Consider the following 25,229-nt stretch of genomic DNA (forward strand, 5'->3'; position numbering starts at 1 on the left):
AACAAAAGACAGAAGCATAAAGATTAACTACAAGTTTTAAGGAGGTCCCAGTTTGTATTTTAGAAGAGAGATTATTGATAATTTCCTTGGAAGCAGAACAGTGATGCAGAATTTACAACTGCAGATTTAAAATTATTGGTGTAATGTAGAATTTATCTACTTTGAGCTGAATTGAACTCACAGTAGTTTAGGTGTTTGGATAGTTTACATTTTGGTATGTTATATAATATGTCCTGTTGAAGAGTCACAATAGGGAATCCCAGTTTACAAGTATAGAGGGAGGTAATAAAGGGCACTATATAAAGCTTTACGTAAAGATGTGTGTGTCCATTAAAAAGAACAAGGAGTAACATCAGGGTAAAGTGCCTGGTTTAAAGGAGGGGGGAGCCTTGGATACTAAGTGACATGCTCATAAAACTAATTTCCCTTCTCAAAATTGGTGTCTGCATTAAAAATGCAGTGGAAAGACTGATCCACATTGCTTGTTAAGTGCTACTCGTGAAAAGTCCTGCAGGATGAATTGTTCAAGGCAGTAAGAGCAAGTACTTGAACAATAAGCAGGCATGTAATGGCAAGTAAAGATGTATGAACAGGCTTTGCAAGAGTTGGATTGCATTTATTAAAGTGAGGGCTACTGTGGGTGTAACTTTGTAGTACAGTCATACTATCTAGATTCTTGCTTCCATGCCTCATAACTGTAGCCACTCCCCAGTTTCATTCAGTCCAGGATGATTAACCTTAAAGCATGGGATGTCACCTTTTTATCTTATTTCATTTCAGGTACACTTTGCAGAAGTAATCATTTAGTCCCTGCAATATAGAATATATATCCGATTCCCTTGATATGGTACTTACAGGTGTGCATGGAGACTGGATTGAATCATTCTAATGAGGCCTGTTTTTCTTCTAATAAGCTCCTTGATGTTGAAAATTTTGACTTGCAAAAGAGTGCATTTTTCCCACAAACCTTCTAGTTTAACAGAATTGTTGCAACTGGAAATGTCTCCAGTCAGTAAACTAAAGGCTGCATTTGTAACACAACCACAATTGCACAACTGTCATTGTGCAGCAAATTTTCCTAATTCTGATGGCCTGTGACAGTGCCTGCTTGAAGTTTGGTGAAATAACATTTTAGTTAAGAATGCTTATTTCTGTACAGATCTCACATGTAAAGTAAACATTATTAAAACTGCCTTGTAACTGTTCTTGCTGCATAGCCTTTTCTTCAGTTGTGTTGGTAAATTGTGGATATTGCCAGTATTTTAAGGACCTTGTCCACCTGTAATAAAACTGCTCATTGATTCAGAAAACCAAGAATGCATACATGTGCCAGTGCAAGATCCTTTATAGGAAAAAGAACAAAAGCCAAGAAGAAAACAAATGTTTTGCAGTTATAAGTGAAACTGTTTTGTGAGCAATGAATTTTACTGGTTCAAAACCACTAATCAGATGTGAATTACTCAAAAGTTTTAGTATCATTCACATACAAAAAGTGCAAAGTTGTATTCAAGCTGATGGTAAATTCAGGCTCTGTATTTGCTGTATATAATTGGAGATGAATATTTGTATAAGTATTTGTGTAATCTAGTAGGTAGTCTGAGAACTTTGATTTTTTCCACTTTTGTTTGTGCCCATAAGTGATGCAAGATAGGAATAGAAGTTGGTATGCTTTGAACGTAATGGACATGTTCTGTTCTTTGTTTTAGTACCACATCAACAAGTTATCAATAATGTCATCAGAAAATCATATGAATAACAGCGACAAGGAAGTTGATGAAGTTGATGCTGCACTATCTGACTTGGAAATTACATTGGAAGGTGGCAAAACCTCAAATATTCTGGTAGGCGTCTCATATGTTGCCTTTTATGAAATAGTTAAAAACAATATGCATGCAACAAAAACATGTAATAAACTGTGGGCATTCATCAGTAGCATATTGTGTTGTCACCCAGATTCTTGGAAGGGAAGCAGCTGCGATACTGCTGGCAGTCTTTATAATCATAAGAACTTAGACAAAATCTTTAAAATGTTTTTTCATATCCCGGATATTTGTTTGAAAGCTTGCCTTTGTAAAAATTTTCCGAATGCTAAGAAATGTGTACACATTCCTGAGCAGTAACATTGTATTAAGTTAAAGCATCACGTCAGTTTGTTGTGAATGAAGACATCATGAAAGAAAGTAGATCCCTTGCGTATTAATTAAAATCTTTTTGAAAGGTTTATGTAAGTGCAGTGTACCCTCTTTGGGTCTCAAAGTGGGTAAGCATTTTTTTCAGAAATCCATATCTAGTTTCATGCAATTCATATGCCTTGAATTTGAATGCTAAGTGTTATGAATTGCTTTTTTTTTTTTACAATGTGTACATGCAAGGTTTGCGTTTGTCCATTTATATTCTACCATTTTCTAAAATGCTATTCAACTGTTTTCTCGTGCACTACTTGCACCCTTGTTGCTCCACATCTATGGGAAGATATTTCTAGTTCACCTAACCCTTTTGGATGTTATCCTTTTCCTAACTCAGCAGGTAACATACTTTCCAGGAAGATGAGAAGACTGAGTTTTATTCCAACACCAACTGGGTAGATTCATGTTCCAGTTTGAAGCTGCAGTGCATCATGAGGGGATGCTGTTCTGCTGCTCCTTAAGGTACAGTTGTGTAAGTTGAACTTGCCATAACAGTAGATGTTCTAATGATCACTGCTGCAGTAGACTTAGCTGTATGAGTTATGTCCTGCCAATGATGTAACGGCCAGTCAGCTTCCAAAGCTTCAGAACACTTTCTACATACAAAGATTGTCCGCTCCAGATAAGACAACTATAAGACATATTTGAGTGCAAAACCCTTCAGTTTCTCTGCAAGCAGCGAGAGGGAGGATGAGCCCTGAAAGGATAATGTTAGCAATAACCTGAAATAAATGTCCACACCCTGGTGTAAAACACTCCAAAAAAAGGGGGATGGAGGGGAGGGAGTGGCTACTGCAGCAGTCATTATTTGAACATTTGTTTGCTCAGCTTATACAAATGTATTATGGTCTTCAGAATTGATCACTGCTGCAGTAGACCTGGCTATTGGGTATATTACCATGGCTAACTATATTTGGGAGGAGGAAGGAGAAGGGTCCAGGAGCACCTGAACAATGTCCTAGCAAAACTTTTCTGGACCTAGAGAAGGAATCAAGCTTGTAGTGCTTTTAAAAGTATGTACAGAGGACCATGTAGCAGCTTCTAGAATTCTAGAATCCATCCCTTTCCAAAAAGCCATATGTGGAATTAAGGGGGGGTGGTAGAGAGGCTGTGACCCTGTCTAAAATTTGTCATGGTGAGTGTAACAAGAGTGAATAACCTTGGACAACCATTTGGGAATAGTCTGTTTTGACAGATTGTCCCTTAACTTCACAAGAAATGAACAGTTGATCAGAAGATCTGAAAGATTTAGTTCTGCCAAGATAATACCCAAGTGGTCTTTCTGCATCCAATATGTGGAGTATCCTTTCTCCCTCCGTTTTAATTCTGTAAAGAAAACGGTGAGCTGGGCAATTTGGCTTAAAGTAAGCTTGGTACCAGTTTAGGCATAACAGAATTGGGTGTCAAAGAAGCCCTGTCCCTATGGAAAATGTGGTAGGATGACTCACTATAAGAGCTTGCAACTCGGATACCCTTCTTGCAGAGGGTCAGAGCAATCATAACACTGTTTTCCATCCTAAGCACCTCAGTTCAGCTTGATTAGCTGGTTCAGATGGATGAAAGAGTTAGCTTCTCTAACTCAAAATTAAGATTCCCAAGGAGGGGGCTACCAATTTGGAGGCCTCTTATGCAGGACCATTTTCAAGAACATTTTGACATGAGACTGCCTTGAAAGATGAGCATCAATGGACAGACGTACTGAAATGGCCAACAAATGAACCTTGGTAGAAGAATAAGAAAGGCCATAAGATAAGTAACTTGCATAAATACTGTAAAACCAGAGAACAAATAGCCCTGAAATGGTACTGATTACATTGTTGGCACCAACTAGAAAACTTTTTCCATTTACTAACATGATTTTCTAGTGACAGGCTTTCTTGCCTTTATTAGTACTTGCTGCACTTGCCCAGAAATCAGGTGCCTAAAAGTAGTCAAGACCCTATCATCCAGGCAGTCAGATTATTGATGTCAGGGTGTCAGACACCCCTTTTCTTGTGTGAGTAGATCCATTCTGTGAGGAAGCTTGTGGTAATTGCCCCTGGCCATTTCAAAAAGCAGGGAAAACCCACAATTGCCCAGACTAGTCCTTCTGAACCTTCAGAAGTACCCTGGATATTAGTGGAAAGGCATACAGGAATATTCCTGTCCAAAGAAAAGGGATCTAACTTCAGGCCTCCTTGCTTGGGGTCCTGGAACAGAATTTTGCCAGCTTAGTGAGGAAGGAAAGTAACTGCCCCTGATCTAGTTTCCATTCTTGATGGTCTGCCTTGGTACTGCTCAGCTTGTCTGCCACACAGTTTTGCTCTGACAATGTAGGATACCCATGGCATGAGATTATGTTGTGCAGCTGTATCGCATGCTAACATGGATAGTCTGCAAAAGGGATACAGACTGGTTTCCCCACTTGCTTGTTGATGTACTTGCATGACTGATATTATCTCTGACCACTTGAAGAGGTCCTGGAGACCAAAGATGATTTCATAGAGTTGAGTGCCTTGATCAGGGCAAGTATTTCCTTGATACTTGCGTGCTTGCATCGATCTTTGATGCCCTACACCCCCTGCACTTTAGTCTGCTTGTGGACATATTTCAGGAGAGATAAAAGTGTCAGTGGTGACTGCTTTGGAGCAAGGACTGAGAAGGGGGGACCTGGATTTAAGGATATATGTTGTCTCCAACAAAAAATTTGTCTGACAAACCTTAGTAATGGAATCTGAAAAGATAACGAATGCTGGGACCAAAGAGATTTCAGTTACCATTGTATCTTTCTCATGCGAAGTCTTTTCAGAGGTAGCGTGAGGATCATAGATGCCATGAGACCCAAAATTTTGAGGTATTCTCTCACGATGACCAAAGTCTGAGTGGAAAACCTTGGAAATCTAGAAAAGATTGTTTTCCTGTGGAAGAAAGGCGTTTTGAACAGAGGTGGCTAGTTGACATCCCAGAAACACAATCCTGTGTGAGGGTGTCAGGAAAGATTTTTGAATGTTCTTTTGGAGTCCCAGCTTGTGCAAGAAATCTCTTACCGTAGATATTCCTGACATTTTGAAAAAAACTTTGCAAAAATTAGTAATTTGTCTAAATATGGAAAAATGTGCATACGGTGTAGTGTGCAATGTACTATAATTGGAGCTAGGCACTTTGTGAACGTGGTTGGTACAGTGGATAGCCCTAAGGGTAAGACAGAGAACTATTAATGTGACCCTGACACAAAAATCCTTAAACACCTGATTTCTAGATAAAAAGGGGTGTGGTGATGAGCATTTTTTAAGTCTAGTATTACCAGGAAACTTGCAAAAGAAAGAAGAGGTAACCGGTTGTGAAGTGACATTTTGAATTTGAACACCATCTCAAACAGGTTTAGGAAAGAAACATCCAGCACTGGTCTCCAAACTTTTCTTTCTTTGGCACTAGGAACTTCCTTGAATAAAACCCCTCCTCTACTTGGGAAGGTGGATCTGGTTCTAGCACACACTGGGACAGCATGTGATGAACAGGTAGAAACAAGAGTCTGATCTACAAGATGGGGAATGATCTCCCTTGGAAGGGGGGGTTCCTCCTATTGCCATCTATAACTTTCAGTGTTTTTCAGAACTGATTTATCTGAAACAAGCCATTTCCAAAGAGGAAGTGGAGATTCAGACTTTATTCCTCTTCCAGTGTGGTCGGGGTGGGAGGGAGTCACAAGGTCTCTAATAGTTATTTAGACTTGTTGGAATGTCCTTGAGTTTTGAAGGTTTTAGACTTTTCTGGAACCACTTCTTGAACATCTGTTTACCTGATATCTGTTGAGATTTTGTTCTCTTTGTTGTTTTGTGCCAAAATTGGATAAGAAGAAAGAAAACCCCTTTTAAAATTTGTAAAAGGAAGGCTAAAAAATCTTAGATATTCTCTGGATCAGGTTGCCCCTTTCCTCACCCTTCAATCACCACTGCAGCAGAAGGGCCAAATACTAATTCTCAATCTAATGGAGAATTGAAAAAAAATCTTTAATCATCTGGGAGGTTCTAAGAATACAGCTAAGCAAACCTCCTTAAACCGGTATCAGTGGCCATAGCCCTGGAAGAAGTATCAACAGAATCCTACACTGCAAACATTGGTTCACTACAGTAGAAGAAACTTAAGTTGTTTAAAGCAATTTTTTTTCTTCACAAGAAGAAACTGTAGTTGAAACATTCCTCTTAAACAGCGTCAGAACAAACTTTTTAACTTATAAGCCTGATAGTTTACTTCTGTGACTTTGATTTTCAGAATTTTTTTTTTTGCACTTTTTCCGTATACTTTTTCCATCCATATTAGAGTAGAATTGGAATTAACTAAGTGATTAGTAGCAGTGGAGTCAACTAAGGCTATAGCTGCTGGGTTAGGTTTAGGAATACTGAATAAAAATTTAAAAGATTGAGGAACTTTATACATCCTTATCTGCTGCCTTGGGGACATCTGCCTTTCAGAAAGATTTCAAGCAGTACCACACATCTCCTCCAAAACAGGAGGAATTTGGGTGTAGGGCCTGAAAAATCCCAGAACAACTTTTTTTTCTGAGTTACTGAGAAACTTGTGTTCTCCCACTAAAATCACTGGGACATCTTTAAGACTGATGCTAGAAACAGGGATAATGAGAAACTGAGCTCTCCTGAGTCTGAATCAGAAATCTAAGGACAAAACCCTGAATCCATCCCTGCATCATCTTCAAATGCAGAATCCTATGTCCTCTGGAAGAGAGGCATCCATATGTTTACCATACGCTACTCTTCAAGAAGGATCGGTAGTATGAATTGATTGCAGAGCCAGTCCCAGTAAACTAATCCTATCCAAAGAAATTTGAAGAAGAGTAGATAACATGTTTGCTTTTCTGTTTCTTTTTGACAGGTAAAATGGAGCCAACCATTTTATTAATTGCAGCTACTGCTTCCCCAGGGATGGGCACATCATTGTGACATAACAGGGAATGGCTTCCCTGTTCCCTCTCCAGGACTGACAAGAATGGCTCTTTCTTGCCCCACTGGAGGGACTCCAGCCTCACAGGACATGGCTAACCCCTGATGCATAGTGCCTGTTGGTGATGCACCAGAGGGATTAAGGGCAAAAGATGAGTGATCTGAGGTACAACAAATGGCCACAGCAGTTAACTTGCTGTGGTAGCAAAGGCTGTTTGCTTAACTTTCTTTTTGCGGCTGGAAGAAGGGCTGTCTATCTTTTCCATGTTCAAGCTGAAAGCAGTGGTACTAGTAAACCTACCAGTCCACAGAAGTTACTTTTTTGACGGAAAAAAACAGTAAAAGATATTTTCAAATACTATGCCAGCCCCTCAATGAAAAATTAGTTTGCACTGCTTTAGAACTGAGTGTTCTGTTCAAAAGCAGGTTACAGTCTGAGACGGTCCATTAAAACACAACACTCCTACCTTTAAAATAACTTTCCTGAAGAGGAAAGCAATAAAATATCAGTAGGTATAAGAAAAATGAAATGTGTTTTCACCAAAGGGAATGTATCTGCCCAGCAAAGGGGAAAGGCACACCCTGATCATCTATCCTTGAAAGCCTCAGAGGAATGTGCTGTTCAACACTAAAGCACTGAAGGGCTTCGTGCCCAAGCTTGTCTTTTTTACTCAGCTCATCTTGAGCTACTTGACAGTTTGGGTGTGTGGAAGGTGCCTGAAGCTTTGCTGGCTGGCTGGTACATTCTTGGCAGGATATAACCTATAATAGATAAGGTTACTGCAGCAGTGATCAATATGAATAAAATCTGCAGTTCTGTCTACTTCATTTGGAGGTAAATCAGGTCATTGCTAAAATTGTGTTATTTGAAAGAAGATTAGGGGGAGAATTTGACATGAACAGTAGTAAAATTGATGTAAATTCATTGTTTTGCATACTTCAGTGACATGAACATCCTTTTTATCTTTCTGCAATTTAAACTTTTACCCTTCTACGTCTTTTGTAAGAGCCCCATACTTTAATTACCCAATAATGAACTTGTTTAATATTTCATCACTAACTTTTCAAAATATTTGCCACATTAGTTTTACACTTTCATCCTTATTTTAAAAAGATTAACCCTTCTCTGCAGTGTTTTGTCCCTGGAATGTACTTAATCTTTAAAGTACTTATTTACTGAGTAGACTATTTTGTATGTTGAAATTGACACCTGCAAAATTTTAAACACTCCTGAATGCACTCCCCAATTTTGTCATTCATTCATTTTTCTTTCTGAAAATGTGAAACTTCCACAGTAAGAAAGGTCCCCATATCCCTGCCCTTTATGTATTCCTAGTGTTCCTTGTCATGCAGAGCATGCAGAGATGTTGGCATCTGTACCATATGAAAGCATTGTCCATGCAGGTCTTTATGCTTGATTTCTTCTCCCAATGTCTGTTAAAATACTGTCTATATATACCTTGGAAGATTCAGAGTTTAACATAATCAAAACTTGGTTAATATATTCTGTGAGACTGATTTGACAAAGCATGATTAACTGGCTACATGGACTGGTCTGTAGTAGGTGCTGAGGGAGCTTGTCATTCCATTCTACACTTTGGTCATTCAGTACATATCCCCATTTATGCTGTATTTTGATCTGACATTTGCTTTTTTATTTGCTCTTTGCCTAGGTTCTCTGGTGAGTCATGAGGTGGTGTTCATACAGTCAAGGGAAGATTTGTCTGGGCACTGGGGAACTTACCCTATTTATCATTGTGAGTGGGACCCATTTTGGAGGAGCACTACTTGATTTTATTCCAGGTGCAGAGGGGGTCCGGAGAAACAACAAATGGAGAGAGAAGGAGATAGTGATGAAAGAAATGAAGGAGAAAGCAAATGTCGAGACTAGAGAATGTGTGCAGGAGTCTGAGAAAATGTTTGAAAGAAACCTGTTTGGAGATAAGTCAGCAAATGATGGATGTATAATTATAGCTGTCCAGTTCAGAGGGGTTTGAGATGATTTACTTAAAGAAATGGTGGAATAGAGTGAACCAGAAAATGAAGGGGGTGTTTCCTGGGGGGACATTATGGAGAAAATACAAATGGCTACAGAGATGATCCTGAAGAGTATTGGTGAGATGAAAAACGTATGCAGTGAAAGTAAAAGAAGGCAACACTGGAGTAGCAGAAAAAGCAGAAGAAAATGAAAAATGGATTTACATGGCAAGGATTTAAATAAGACAAAGAAATGCACAGGTATGAAGTGTCAGATGATGTAATAGCACCTTTGGGTTTAAAAGCACAAGAGGTAAGAGCATTTCTTCTTACCAGCAGAGACATTTTGTGACATAATTCAGACTGTTTCTCGATGGAAAATTTTCTGGGAGAATATGAAAGACTGTAACCCATGGAATATTTGTGATAAAAGCATTTAACAGGAAAACAAGATTAATGTACAGTTTCGAACAGAGATACTTTGAAAGGTCATTTGAAAGCTTTATGTAAAGAAGTACTGGACATGGCAAAAGTTTGCCAAAAGAGGTTTATGGACTGGTGGGTGTGATTGTATTAAATAGAAATTATACCAAGTATGATACATGTGCAGGGGAATAGGGGTGTTGTGAAATGGTGGGGACACCCCCTGGCATGTTTATTTGCTAAGTAACTGTGCCAAAATAATTTTTTTTATATTTGTGGGGAAAAGGAACTTGATACAAAAATGTGAATTGAAATGTTATAAATTTAACAACACTGGACATTTATGGGTGGATTGCAAAAATGAAGAGCAAGGAAAATAAGAAATTTTAGAAGTAGAAATAATAGAAAAAATAGATGAGAAAAAATAGAGAAGGTTCTGAAATAAATGATATAAAGTGGGAGGTAGTAATAGGGAAAAGAATTCTCATGGTAAAAGGGTAAAACAGAAAAAATTTTAGGGAGATAAGTACAAAAGAAAATGGGAAATGGATGAAAAATAATATATACAGCTAGAGATTGGGGCTTGATATAATGGTTAAGGTGTTTGACTCACGGACACAAGGTGCAGTTTAATTCTCGCCTTTGGGAAGGAAATTGGTTAAGTTTAGAATGGCCTATTAAGAAGGCTAGCCCAGTAATTAGCTATAAACTTATGAAATAATGAATCTAAGGGAAAATAAACATTTTAGTGTTTTTAAATGTGAATGGTATTAAGAATATAGTAAGGAGAACTGGAATTTTGGAGTAGTGCAATACATGGGATGTAGATGTAATTATACTGGAAGACAAGATTTTAACAAATTAAGATTGCAAACAGAGAAACTATGGGATGGAGAGAGAATCTGGAATTTGGGAAATTATGTGGAATAACCGTAAAAAAGTTATTGAATTTAACTTTAGCAAAAATGGGAGGATTAATCATTGTAGGTTTAAAATAGAAAAGTATATAGAATTAAAACATTATATACTTTTACTAATTGTAAAGAAAGGGGAAACTTGTTTAATCATATTTTAGACTGTGTAGTGAAAATGTGGTAACAGGAGACTTTAATTGTGATTTAAGGGGACAAGCATAAAAAGAAAGGAAATGATACACGAAAAATGTTAGAAGTAGTAAGATGCGACAAGTTAAATTTTTGAGCCAAAAATTCATGGACTTAAAAAAAAAAAAAAAAAGTGTAGCACTGAAATTATTTTAGTGTCTTAAGTTTAGTTATAGGAAAATGAGAGGGAGTTGAAACAGTATTTTCTGATCATCTTGAAGTATGGCTAGAAATGAAGGAAAAGGAATATATAAAAATAGGCAAAACAGAAAGGTAAATGAGAATGCATGGAATGAAGAAAAGATTAGTAATAGTTTTGTAAAGATCATATTACTACGAGAACATTTTATAAAAAAATTGATCTGAGTAATGGATGAAAAAGGAACAAATATAAAAGTTTTCTACAGTGGAAATATGATGTAAAAAGAAAAATATATAAAACCAAATAATGCATTGGAAGATTTAGAACAACGATAAAACTGACAGTTATATGAAAAAATCAAGGATTATGTAAGCAAAGATTTTTATTACAAGGAAAAGTATCGTTAAGTAGATGAGTAAAGAAAAATAGTGTAATGAGAGAAATAGAATAACTCAGGAAAAGATTCATATAGTGTAGCACAATACGTACAGGGCATGTTTAAAGAAAAAAGTGAGTGAAATAGCGCAGTACGTACAAGGCATGTTTAAAGAAAAAAGTGAGTGAAAAACATGGACAGGTAAAGTTAACAGAATAAAGAATTGGAAAGGAGATTGTTTTAAATGAACTAGATAAAGTATTAAGACAAGCAAAGAGAGGTTCGGCTGCAGGACCAGAAGATGTACACAAATTTAAGGAAATTGGCAAAAATATATTTTTAGAGATTTTGAATTAATGGTTAAAGGTTTTTATACATAAAAAATTATGTAGTGGAATACTTAAATTCATATGAAAGAAGGAAGACAAGACCCAAAAAAAAAAACTGACCTGTAGGATTGAATAATGGTTATAAAATCTTTAAGAAAATAATATGAGAGATTTGAAACTAAAACGGATACTATTACAGAAGATAAGCATATATAGCATAACGTGGAAAGGAATGGTTGTCAGGAAATATTACTGATAAATTGTGGATGATATGAAGAGAAACAAAAATCATGCTAGATCTTAAGGCATTTGACACAATTGGACATGAAATCTTATGGGTAATAAAGAATATAAGTGAAAAAGTTAAGAAATGATGTACACCAGGATATAGTGAAGTAAAAAGTACAATTAAATGACTGGTTAAGCCAAGAGGTACATATGAAGAGTGGTGTAAGACAATGGTTGTATAGTCTTTGCATTAGTTATGAATGTGATGTGTGAAATAAGTAAATGAAATTACAAAATAAAGCAGGTGGGTTATGTAACACCTGAAGGGTAAAAAATTCCAGTTCTGTGAACCTATGCAGATATTAATTGCAGAAGTATTTGGATAAAAGTAACAGTTTGCCCAATGAGTGTCTATAGATGAATAGGGATGGCTTTAAATAAAAAAGAAAAGGGTTTAGGTGATGTGAAGACTGGGGTTGTATATTTTACAGTGAATGATTTTTCTGTTTGGTATAAAATTTGGGAATAAAGATGAAAGTAGAATTCAGTGAAGTGAAAAAAAACCCCAGAAGAAATAAAGCTAACCTGTCTTTTCTGGAGAACATATAAATTATCATTCTGAAAAAAAGACTTGTTTGATAAATTCTGTACTGGGAAAAATGGCGTACTTAGCAAGTGTATTCATGTTGCAATCAGTATTTGAAAAGGAATTATTGCAGATAATTGTTTCATTTATATGGGGTTGTATATTAAACCCAGTGAAGATGAGTTTTGTATGTAAAAGGAGGTGGTGGTTTAGGGTTAATATATGCTGCTTCATTAAATTTGTACAAAGTGTTAAAGTGGATAAATGAAAAAGATGAGATGATAGTAGTAACATTGTATAAATAAAAGTATACGTTTTGGGGTATGGTAAATGTCTGTGTAAAAGAGGAAATATTACCAAGAAAAAAAGTGGTAAATAAAAATTGATACAGAAAAAAAGTATGCTATAAGAATATAATGATAAAACATTACTATGTAAAAATCTTGGATAAAAAATTAATCAGAAAGTGGAATGTCAGTTTTGTGGGGACTGGTAATAGATAACTTGCCAGTAGAAGGAAATATGCCATTAAAGAAGAAAGTGATAGAATGTTAAGAAGAAACAACTATGGAACATGTTTTTGAAATGTAGAGAAACGGTTGTGGGGAAACTGTGTAAAGATCTTTTTTTGAAGATATAAAAAGTGGATATAATAAAAATGGATATGCTTAAATGTGGATATTTTAAGCATAGAAGTAAAGAATGTTAAAAGAACCAAGTTATTCTGTTAATTGGGTTATGTGGATTGAAAGGATTGTTTAATGATAAAGGATTTTAGCAACAATTGTAAGTAAAATCAGATATTTATGAAAATAGGAGTGGGGGTCTAAAAGGGATGAACATTTACGGTGTAAACAGATTTGTATTTATATATTTGTACACTTGTAAATATCTTGTAAATAGTTTTTTGTATATAAATAAGACCCCTACTCTTTTTGGCTGGTGCCATGGGATCTTTTATGTCTGCCTCGGCTACCACCAATTCAGGTAGATATTGCCCTGTTTTAACATCTCGTATTTTGGATTTCACCCTCGCCATTAGAACAGAGGTGACGTCCCGGGCCCCTACTCCGTACCATTTTGGTTGTGGCCCATACATTTTCCAAACACTATGGATTTAGATACCATATTCAGAAGCAAGGCCAGCTTCACGATGACTTTCCTACAGGGGGCCTTCTGTTGCCCATACTATAGGGAATATGCCATACTATAGGGAATATGCCACAACCCTGGAAATTATCTGAAGGGTTATGACTGCTTGAACATATTATTTTCTAGTAATTGCCTTATACAAGTGTACTTTTTACACAAATATGTAATAAGCATACAAACAGGTATAACTATTTTGAATGCTCAGTGTTAATGTCGGTTTCTAGCTATGTATTTGCATACTACTTAAACATGCAGATTGTGTATGTATGTCAATGCCTGTGTATGTAAAAATGTGCTTATAACTGTGCAGGTGTATGCGCACACTTATATTTATTACACATTCCCAGGCTTCGGGGCATCGGCATAATCTTAATTTCTACTGTCTCCTTTAAAAAGGTCACCACAGCAAATAATTTGTGTTAGAAAAGTATGGGGAAGCAGAAATTATTTTGGCTAAGATTATGCTTGTAATTTTAGTAATCAAACTTTGAGCTGAGTAAATTCTGCCTTTATTACTGTGATGCCTGGTTTTAAATAGTTTATGGCAACAGTTTCTTGTATAAATTGTTAAAAAAAAGTATTTAAAGGTGACAATTGTGATTTCACATTTGTCACTTTGTTCACAATGTGATGTTGCAGAACAAGGATGCTTTGAGACCATTCGGGAATGCCCAAAGTAATGGGTCAAGTTCAAGTCCTTACAGAAAAATCTTAGGCAGTGTAGGTTTTCATCAGTTTGTGCTCTTTATTTATATTTAATATGTATGTGTTTGTGTATGTAATATATATGCACATTGTGTGTGTGTGTATATATATATATATATATATATATATATATATATAATATCTTTTTTCCTCTTGTCCTGTACAGCTTCTGGTGGTTTTCCCAACTTTTATGTGCGTCCACCCCTGATCCACTGATACGCTTTGTGTGGGTACTGATGACTTAATCCTTCCCCACCTGGGCTGCCTCAAAGGTAACTGTGTAAATCCCAAGGAAGTGAGGCATCTAATGGGAAAAGCTGTACTTAAGGAGCTGGGAGCCATCGTTCTCATCGTGACTGGCCACACAATCATAACTGAGGGAGTGTCTAGTACAGTGACATTGAGGATGTCCTCGCAACCCCGTGTAATTTGAAGAAATGACCTGGGAGACACTCTCCTCACCAGAAGTACAACAGGGAGTTAACCCCTCTAAGATAGGAGATCTAGCCTTTTGTTTTATTTTGTTTGTTTTATTTTTTTTAATATACAGAATTTTTGTGTCTTTCGGCTTTTCCCGGTTAGGGGTCGCCACAGCGGAACTCCAGTCCGCTAATGATTGGCAGTAGATTTTTACATACTGGCTTGCCGGGCCTAACGCACAGCCTTCAACGAAGGAACGCCCATTCACGCATGTCGCTACACAGAAGACGCTCTAACTGAGAATCGAACGGGCAACGTCTGTGAGGCGACAACGCTACTGCAGCACCACCACCGCAGTTCTTTTTTTAATATACAGAATACGCAATAAAATACCCAAAACCACAGTAAGCGTACATGTTAAACTCGAAAATAAAAAATTAAAAAAAAAAATCCGCACCAGAACACGAGTTTTGCACAAAGATTTGGGTGCTTTCATTCCAGTTGAAAAGGAACTTCATCAGAAACAATGATATCTACTACCTACTTCCTTTTATACACTTAAAGGCGGCAAAAAAACACTGACAAAAATTTAAAGGTATATATCCGGTACTATTCCTAAACTTCCTGCATCAAATATATATGCATGCTGAAAACCAGTACCATTAAATGTAAAAGTAAATATTATATAAAAACATAGCAGATGTTAAGAATTGGGAAACTCTAAACACATGAAATAGCTTATATGATCAATTGAACTATTTATTTAAAAACATTGTAGAAAATTTTGATTTTTAGAAGTCCTATGACAGGCGGTCTGACTTGATTCAAAATTGGCTTGATAGACGTTACATCATTAATACCTGGTTGGGCAGTGGCATTTAGTTAAAGTTACCAGTGAAGCTCCCTCTGTTCAAAGGTTTCCCAGTCACCACTCCTTTCCAGGCACTCCACCTTCTCTAAAATGGTAAAGCCAAATTTCTTAAAATCCTTGCACACCACAGAATGCTTGTAAAGGGCATTACAAGAGTTGGCTTTACCAGTTGCATACATGTGCTGATATATTCTTATCTGCAAAGGTCCAATAGTCTTTATACACATATATATATATATATATATATATATGTATATATATGTATATATATATATATATATGTATGTATATGTGTGTGTGTATATGTATATATGTATATGTATGTATATGTGTGTGTGTATATATATATATATATATATGTATGTATATATGTATGTATATATATATATATATATATATATATATATATATATATATATATATATATATATATATATGTATATATATATATATATATATATATATATATATATATATATATATATATATATATATATATATATATATACACATACACACACAAAAAACACCCTTAGTATTGCAGTCAAATCTGCCATTGACTGTAATCAATCTAGGAAAACCTTCCACAGAAAAACTACTACTAAAAGGAAGGAAGTAGAGATCACATTGTTTTTGAAGTTCCTTTTCAATTGGAATGAAAGCGCTCAAATCTTTGTGCAATTAAAGACTCTTGTGTTCTGGTGCAGTGTTTATTTTTTTAGCACATTATGAATCTAATCTGCAAAGAAGTGCATGTTATTGGCTCCTATAGATGAAGTGTTTTACGTGAGTGCAGTGTGCTGTAAGGACAAACAGGGTTTCAGGCAGGTAGTTGGTACCTTTTTGAGAAGTGTTAACAGTGGGAATGCAGAATTTCAGGAAAACACTTTCTGCTTCCCTAGTAATTTGGTATTTTTTGTATTTCTTTTTAGGCTTATAGAAATAGTTGACAGACTGGCTACAATACCAATGTGTAGTAGGTAGTACTAGCAGAGCAAACATTGACATCAGGATGTTAACAGTCAGTGTCTTACTAACTCCATAAGAGGTCCTTGTTGACATACTGCAAGGGAGACCGCCATTGCATTAGTTATGTTCTACTCCTTGGCTACATCTGTAAATGAGGTAAAACTGTATTGTATTAGTCTTGCAGTATAGTTCACGTTACTACTGTTTCAGCATCTCTCTGATCAGTTTAAACATCAAAAGGGCCCTAAAATGCAGATATCATTTTTTCCAGTTCCATTAGAGGCTTCATTGGAGCTCTGTGAACTGTTCATCCGTCTAGCTTTCTGCCTAGTTTTTGTGTTTTGTTTGAAACGATTAGATTGAGGTTTGCCTCATTGTGGAGCTTAGACCCCTAAGAGACTTCTCTTTTGAAGTTCTGAATTCCCTTTACTGTTTGTATGCCTTCTGTCTTTAATTTCCCCAAGTCTTTTGGGTTTCTAATATGAGCAGGAATGGACCCAATTCTTAAGTCAAAGTATGTTTAAAGTTAATAAAATTAGTATTGTTTCAATCTTTGTTAGCCAAAACTGCTCTTTGCAGCACCTGCAGTGTGCCCAGTAATGACAACTGAAATTTGCGTGGATTTGCATGTATTGGTAACATTTAAGTATGATTGTAAAGTCTTCCTTTTTTATAAGACCCATTGCTCGTACTACTTTTGGAACTGTCTGGGTATCCTCCTTCCACATTGTCCTTGTTTCTGCCTGCAGATCCTGGTATTTTATGACTCTTTCTCTCTATGTAAGGCAGTATAGTCACTGGGTGTGGCAATTTCAATGATCAATGCTACTTTTGTCTTTTCATGGACTACTACATCTGGTTTTCTTGCATCTATTTTTTGAACCACTGGTAATGGGTAATCCACTGTGATATAAACTTTGTCATTTTCTCTAATGCTTCATAGCTCATGTTTCCAGTGTTTCACCTACTTCAGTATTATAATCCCCAGTGTAACATTCTTGCCACATTATTATGCCTTTCAGTATATAGTCCTTCTGCCTTTAGTATATCACAACCAGCAACAAGATGTTCAGCTGTTTCCATTTCTGTTTTACAAACCCTACATTTGTCGGTTTCTCCCACATTTTATTTATTTACATTTGTGTACTGGGAAAGTCCATTTTCAGCGGAGACCCGAGGAGGAGAAAAGCTCCAGATTAAATAGTTAAGTATAATGGTATGTACATACAGGTCAGGCAGAACAATATTAATAGCTATCAGACAGGCCTTAGTTATAAGTTCGTGACACTATGTAACAGTTCATCACACATTTTAAAATATGCAGCATTTTAGCACACGTATACATTCAATATTTTAAAGTTGCACCTGAAACAGACTGAAGAGGGATAATTCATGGTTGTGTTTTAATATGGTGAGTATTAAGATTTGACATATGGTTTCGTTAAGAATGATTGATTGTATGCCCTTTTTACCCAGGGGTAACACAGGAGCATAGACAGTTGTTCATGAGGTGGACTAGATTTTGGAGAGCTGGGATTTTTAGAGTAGTACTACAACATATGTTGACATTGAGTTGAAGTAGCAGAGGGAGCTCCAACCAGTTTAGATTTTTGAGAGAATCACAGTGATGTGCTCTTATGAAGATTCAGTAGCAAGTCAGGATTCTAGTTTGTTTAGGTCGGTTTTACGAAGGTTAGAGCTGAGGATGCGTAGAGGAAGGTAGATAGTAGATGTGTTCTTGCTATTGTGGTTTTAGTGTTTTGAGAGAAATTGCTTGGTGCGATAGCAGTTCTATTTTTTTGTGAACATTTTTGATAGTTTGGGCAATGTGCAAGTCAAATCTTAGGTAGTTGCCTATTTCAACACCTAAAAGTTTGGTGTGGATGGTTGGAGTGATCACAGTTTTATTATTGGAGGTGATAGTAAATTTTCACTGGACTTTGTAAACCAATGTGTACACAGTCCATTATCTTCAGCTGCCGTATTAACTTTTCGTCTTTTGGTTTAAATTCACCTCTCCTTAACCATTCATGCGTTCTATCCTGATCAACATGAAGTTCAACAATTTTCTGTACTTGCAACTATATTTATGCATTTTTCCAGATTTTTTAGCTTCTCATCTGATCCTTCACCTTGGATTTTGTTTTTTGGCACATTCAGTTGCTGCCTGAGTTTCATCTACTTGTGGTTTGATTTCCATTCCTGCTTTATGCCCATATGCTTCTGCTAAACTAAGCAGGGAAGTCATTTTAGACTTATTGTCCTTATATTTTGAAACTTTCACTACGTCCAAGTCTTGAGGTCAGCAGATATGTATGCAGTCCTACAATTGCAGATGTATACATGTATTTAATTTCAGGGAGGCCCATATCGCCTTCAGAATGAGAAATGTATAGTTTTGGTATGCATGAATTTTTATAGGTAATTTGACCTAAGGTATGTTAGGTAACAAGGCATTATGGGTAAAATGAGGAGAGTGAGTGTTTGCGTTTGTGTTCCACAAACTGGAAGAAACAGCCAAGTTGGATCTGAGAATAGGATCCGAACCAAACAATTGAAGAATGAAAATGAACACAGATGGAACGTTATGGTGAGTACATAACTTTTTTTTTTTTTACCATGGAAGACTTTAGTGTTTGGTTGCTGTCACTTCTGCTAGGAGAATTTTTGGGCTTTATGCCTTGTCCACAAAACCACCTTATATAATTCACAAAGACGGTGCGCACCTGAAAACCAACCCCTCTCTTCTCCCTAAAGTGGCTTCTGAATCCTCTTATCAACCAGTTCATAAGGGTTCTTTCCAGATTTTTCAAACAGGGGTGACTCTACATTACGTTTGCTAGATGTTCTTCAGTTAAATTTTTACTTCAAACAGAACTTTTCAGAAAATCTAGCCAATTATTTGTATCCTTTGCTTACTGCTAAGTTGTGAAAAGGAGTATCCCAAGTCACCCTTTCAAATTGGTCTCTGTCCATATTTTGTCTGTCAAGAAGGTCTGTAACTTCCTACAGTTCCAAAAGTTCATTCCACTTGATCTGTGGCTTTATCTAAAGCCTTCTTTTCTGGTGTACCAATTGATGACATTGGTGCTGCAGCTACCTGGTGCAAGGTTCATACTTCCATTTCACACTATAAATTAGATGCACAGTCCAGGTCTGTAGCCACTTCTCTGAAATATCCTTCCATAAGACCACCCAAATAATGCAGTAGCTGGAGAGACCCTCCCATATGTTGAGGAAAAGACGGAAAAGACAACATCAGATCCGAAAGTTAGTTACTTAACACAATGATTTTAGTTTGTTTCCCTCATGCAGCTAACCATCCTCTCTTACTTTGTGCATCGTTTCTCACATTGTCCTATGTTGATGACTCTAGCTGACCTACCCTTGGCTTCTGAAGTTTTTCTTTCTCTCTACAGGTTGGCAATGCTAATGTCATATAGGTTTTTAATATTGCCTACTTTTTTCATAAATTTATGCTTTTCGAGGACAAACTCGATCTGAGGTAGCTCGCTCTTTAAACAGGTTTTATGGGTAAGGGGAGCCAGAGCACCAGATCCAAAACATAGAAGTGGGGAAAGTCAGATCTGAAATCCGTATGTTGAGGAAGGACAGAAACCGACAACACAGTTCTCTCATCATAGGTAGTACATAATTTCTGATTTGATGTCATTGTTCACTCAATCCTTGTCTGTGGGCCCTGTTCTGAGCCTTGCAACCGACTTGGCCATTTACTTCAGCTTGTGCCTTCCAAACTCTCGAGCTAGGCTCTACCCATAATGCTCCTCTCTAAATTACCTCAGATCTCCTCTTTCCTCTACTCTACCAAAAAAAAAAATCTTTACCTGTTCCTCTCTGTTGGTGAGTGTGTTATCTCTTGGATGTTGTTGTCTTTCGACTTTTCCTGCTTAGGGGTCGCCACAGCGGAACTCCGGTCCGCTAATGATTGACAGTAGATTTTCACGAACATCGAGGTGCCAGCTCGACGTTCAACCTTCAACAACAGCACGCCCATTTACTCATGTCTTTCGAACGCCCACCCATGAATATGATTGAAAAATCCGACTTTTCAGTTAAGTCATCTAAGGGCACCTCTATTTTTAAGAGGTGCCACAATTGTGATAGGAAAATGCCCAACTCAAACAGGCATGTTTGGTGTGTTTGTCTGTATAAAGTTCACCTGCAGGAAGATTTCTTGATATGGCATGGTTTCTCCTCCAGGACACTCACTGAACAGAGAAATAAACTTATTCTAAAAGGTTTACTGAAATGGGACTTTGAAAAGGCCATTTCTGGGTCCAAGACTGAAGCCAGTTCATCATCATCTTTCTCCTTTTCCAAAAAGTGAACTTCCTCTGTTCAAACACTTCTTCAGACCCTCCTAAAAATATTTTGAAATGGCAAGAAAAGATTCTGCACCTGCCAAACCTTTGGATTCGACTTAAACTGCGTCGCCACCAAGAGAGTCATGGGTACTGGAGCAGATAGATGTAATTTCAGTGCCAAGGTCTAGATATCCTCCTTCAGTTGATCCATTCAAGGTTCAACCACTGAGCCCCTGTATCAAACCAAGATCCCCTAGGTCTCCCTTGACTTCGCTCCACTGAGTGCCTCTCTGAATCAGACACCATGAGGCTGGTGGATCAGCTCCTGATGGTGAGGGGATTACCTTCTTCGGTTCCTAGCCAAGTCAACACCGGGACTTGTCCTAATTTGACAGTGTTTGATTCCTCCTCCAACTCCAAGCAAGTCATTGGAGCCTATGGCACCGACCTGTCTGGCTTAGGCTGTCTCTGTTCTGGTAAGAACATCTTCTTCAGAACTGAGAATTGCCTCGAGTTCCTCTGGGTTTTCTGAACCGGAGGTCTCCCAGGGTCGGGACTTCGTGTCCGGTTCCGAGGAGCAGGGATAGACTTAAATTTCAGAACCTTCCATGTCCCTTGTTGCTTCGACTTTCATTGGATCGACCCAGGTTTTGGTGTTGCGGGTCACCACCTCGGTGGGTTGGGACCACTGTTACTGTTCTGGGCTCCCATCTCTCCACAGGGTGGGGCTGGCTTTCCGAATCATGGGGAAAGCCTTGTCCATTGTGGACTCCCAAGTCTTTGCCATACCTGGTGGTCCAGACTTCTACTTCCCATCGACTAGAGCTTCCATTAATCTCATCCCTTGGACAGAAGGCACAAAAGCCTCAGGAAAGACCCACCTTGGTGGTTTCCTTTTCAGATACTTCCCTGGGATAGCCCCCTGAGGAAGTGCCTGTAAAGAAAAAGTACAAGAGGAAGCACTTAGACTTCCCAGAGGAGTCCATCACGGAGGATACCGATTTTGAGGGGAGCCCCAACCCCTCCCGTCATCAACTGATGATTCCTTTGGGGACATCCTGGAAATCCTTAAGCAGAGTGGTGGCTGGACTTCCCTCCAGCCTTCCTTGGAGGAGTCTGTATACCTGGAGGCTTTTTGTGCCCAACCCTCTACCTCTTGGGTCTCGCCAACTGCTGACGATTAAACCTTGGATTCTGGACTCTGCTCCAGATCTATTCTCATCCAGAGGGAATAGTTTGTCCCAGTCTCCAACATCTGAAGCTCACTGCATGGCTTGTCCAATTCCCATGATTGCCAGGCATTCTTACCTTTCCTCTCACGTCCGTCAAATCATTGATGGCCCATCATAAACCTTCTACTAGGAAACTGTACCAGTATAAATGGGAAAAATTTGCTAGATGGGCTCTCAGTAATGAGCCTGACCCTTATACAATCCCTGTACATAGTTTGGGATCATTTAGCTGACCTCTATCAAACTGGTTCTTCAGCCTTGACAATTAAAGTCCATCTAGCTGCAATATCTAATTTCAATACCAGTTTTGAAGCTGTTCTCTCATGTCACAAACTTTGTAAAGCCTTTTTGAAGGGATTCCTGATGTTAAGACCTCCCTTTAATGAGCCCATTGCTCCATGGGATCTAATACCGGTTCTGCAGTCCCCTTACTCACTCCCCTTTTGAGCCATCAGCTACATGTGACGTAAGTTTCTGACTTGAAAAACGTTGTTCTTGGTGGCTATAACTTCTGCCAGAAGAGTTTCTGAAATTCAAACTTTGCTACATAATGTTTCACAAAGACAGGGTCGCCCTCGGCACTAATCCTGCCTTCTTATCAAAGATGGTCTCAAGAATCCAGTGTCAGTTAAACCCTGCAAGTACCAGTCTTCACAATTTTTCCAATAAAGGGGAATATTCCTACGTTTATTAGACATTCACATGCAACTATGATTTTACCTCCACAGGTAACTAAGGATTTTAGAAAATCTGACCAATTATTTCTTGCTTTTTCCTCTTTCCTTGGGTAACCCAGTTATTAAGGTGACCTTAGATAAATGTCTAAGAGCTTGTATAATTTTTATCTGTCATTCAAAAGGACTTCACCTTCCATGTCCTGTTAAAGCCCACTCGACTAGAGCTGTAGCGGCTTATGCAGTTTTTCACACCAGAGCTGCTTTGGATGACATTTGTGCAGCAGCCACACATGTCTTCTAATACCTTTCAGTTATTACAAATCGGATCAGGTCTCTAGGGGTCTGGCATCATTCGGTTCGATGGTACTTTGGAATATTCTTCTGAAACCTCCCAAGATTCAGATAGCCAGGGACTCTGTCCCACAGTCAAGGATTGAGTGAAGATTGACAACATCAGATAGATGTTACGTCTTACCATAACGTTCCATCTGTGTTGTCGATCTTCACTAATCCTTGACATACCCTCCCTCCTTCCCCCAGCCTGAGACTTAGTGGATCGAATTCTCCCAAGACTGGCTTCATAATAGGGACATGTATCTGGTGTCTTCTGTTTACTATTTGTTTGTCACTAATTTAGGCAGACTGTATCTGAGGTAATTTAGAGAGAAGCATTATGGGTAGACCATAGCTCGAGAGTTTGGAAGGTGAGAGCCAAGGTAAATGGCAGAGTCTATTCAGAGGCTTGGAATCAAGCCCACAGTCAAGGATTAGTGAAGATCGACAACACAGAGCATTATGGTAAGATGTAAAAATTTTTTTTTTTGTTCCACTATCTGTGCTAGTATTGGTATGGGATGTAAAGCATCTAACTCTTTCCTTGCACTTCAGTATTCCAAGATTTGACTTGTATATGCTACAAAGCATCTGGTCTGCCGACAACTAATTGTTTAAAAATTAACACAGAATTTTAAGCTTTGAATGCAACTCTTCCTTGAATGAAAAGACTGGATTTATTTTCCAGCTGGTGATTTTTATTGTGGCCAACAACTTACGACTTCCTTTAATTGAATGTACAAGTCCATGTTAGTACATCTGAAATTTTTTTTGTCGTGGATAACTGCATCGTCAGCCAAAGAATCTAAAGAGTTTTCTTTATTGTAGTTGTGTGTAATATGCAAGCAGATTGAAGACCTGGCTGACTTAGAGTTGTATCGTTTTCCAGTGGCTTTGGTCAAGTCTCTGTCAAAGATGCAAGGATGTCAGTGGTACAAGAGGGACATCTGCAGTGATACTTTTCTTTGTTGCACTAGTGATATGGGTGTGGATGCTGAGCATTGTTCATGTCTGATGGTCTGCTGCAAGAAACAGAATAAGTACCCTGTGGGGGAATTTCCTTTGTCTTTTCTTAGTAGGTAGCAGTTTTTCCTCAGTCTGAAAGGGACAGATAGTTTTAAAAATGGAGATTATGGGAATTCTGATCTCATAAGGATCTACATCGCTGTTGCCTTTTTTACTTGAGCTCGGAGCATGGACACACCTGCAGTATAGTAGTCGCTCCAAAGACAATCAGAAGAACTTAATCTGAGTTTTCAGATATTGGGGGAAGGGGGCATGTCTGGTACCATTCTGCCAAAATGTCATTGGCCAAAATGTCCAGAAACCTTCCTCTGAAGCACAAGAACACTGAAAAACTATAGGAGAAGCAATAGAAACGAAGGACAGTTTTTGGGATACCATCTGTTTCTCATAGATCCAGTGTTAACAAGATTTAGTAAGACACTGATACAGACCCTGTCCTTGCAGTTAGTTTTAGCCAAGGCTTGCATCCAGACTGCTTCACAGGCTGTCATGCTTTTGGCTGCTGGCAGGTCACAGTCAAAAGCCATTGAGGTGCTGGCTAGCTGTAAAGCCTCTTTCCAGACACTCAGCACGTTGTCTGTGAGGGTGAAAAGTCCCTCAGATGTCCTTCATGGATGCATCTGCAGTCATAACAAGTGGGTTGTCCTGTCGTCAGGCAGCCCTGCAGTCGGCCGGATTCCAAAGTCCGGGTCCGGCTTCGGCTGATGTCGCACTCCACCCGACGTCATCTCTGTTGGTCTTCGGGTATAAAAGCATCAGCCGACGCCATTTTCCTCAGTCTTTCTTGCCGCGTGGCGCCCGAAGCAGAAGCTGTTCGCAAGTGCCGGTCGGTCGGATCCAGAGATTACTTCTACCGAGTACTACTTCGAAGACTTCTAAAGCTAAGTACCCGTTGGGGACTCTTTCTTGCCTCAGCCGATGTCAGAAAAAGTTAACAATTGTTTAACCTGTGGGAAACAAATACCTCATAAAGATTTCCACTCTTACTGTCTGCCTTGTTTAGGCCCAGCCCACGACGTAGCAGCCTGTTCGGCCTGTGCCTCTTTCAACCGACGAACGCTTAGGCGTCGGTCGGAGTTTGCAGAACAGTTTTCGGTACTGATTTTATTACATTATGCCGTCGGATCCTCCGACTACCCAATCTTCCAAAACGCAAAGATAAAGACCGACACTGGTCCGCGGTTTCGGCCGAAACCACGGCAAAGCAAAAGTGTCTCGGTTCGGCGAAACCG

The 25,229-nt window shown here is 38.3% G+C and overlaps 1 protein-coding gene across 5 annotated transcripts in view; it reads left to right on the forward strand.

Moving 5' to 3' along the window:
• FERMT2 (FERM domain containing kindlin 2) overlaps window positions 1-25,229 on the forward strand; it is a 1,218,449-nt gene that overhangs the window by 652,214 nt on the left and 541,006 nt on the right. For all 5 annotated transcript variants that reach the window (XM_044074394.1, XM_044074398.1, XM_044074396.1 and 2 more), the window contains one exon: window positions 1,707-1,841. In XM_044074394.1, coding sequence (XP_043930329.1) covers window positions 1,707-1,841 — 135 coding nt within the window. The remainder of the gene's footprint in view (window positions 1-1,706; window positions 1,842-25,229) is intronic.

The sequence above is a fragment of the Protopterus annectens genome, chromosome 6.part0 (assembly GCF_019279795.1).
Source record: "Protopterus annectens isolate FY-2018-M chromosome 6.part0, PAN1.0, whole genome shotgun sequence".
NCBI lineage: Eukaryota > Metazoa > Chordata > Ceratodontiformes > Protopteridae > Protopterus > Protopterus annectens.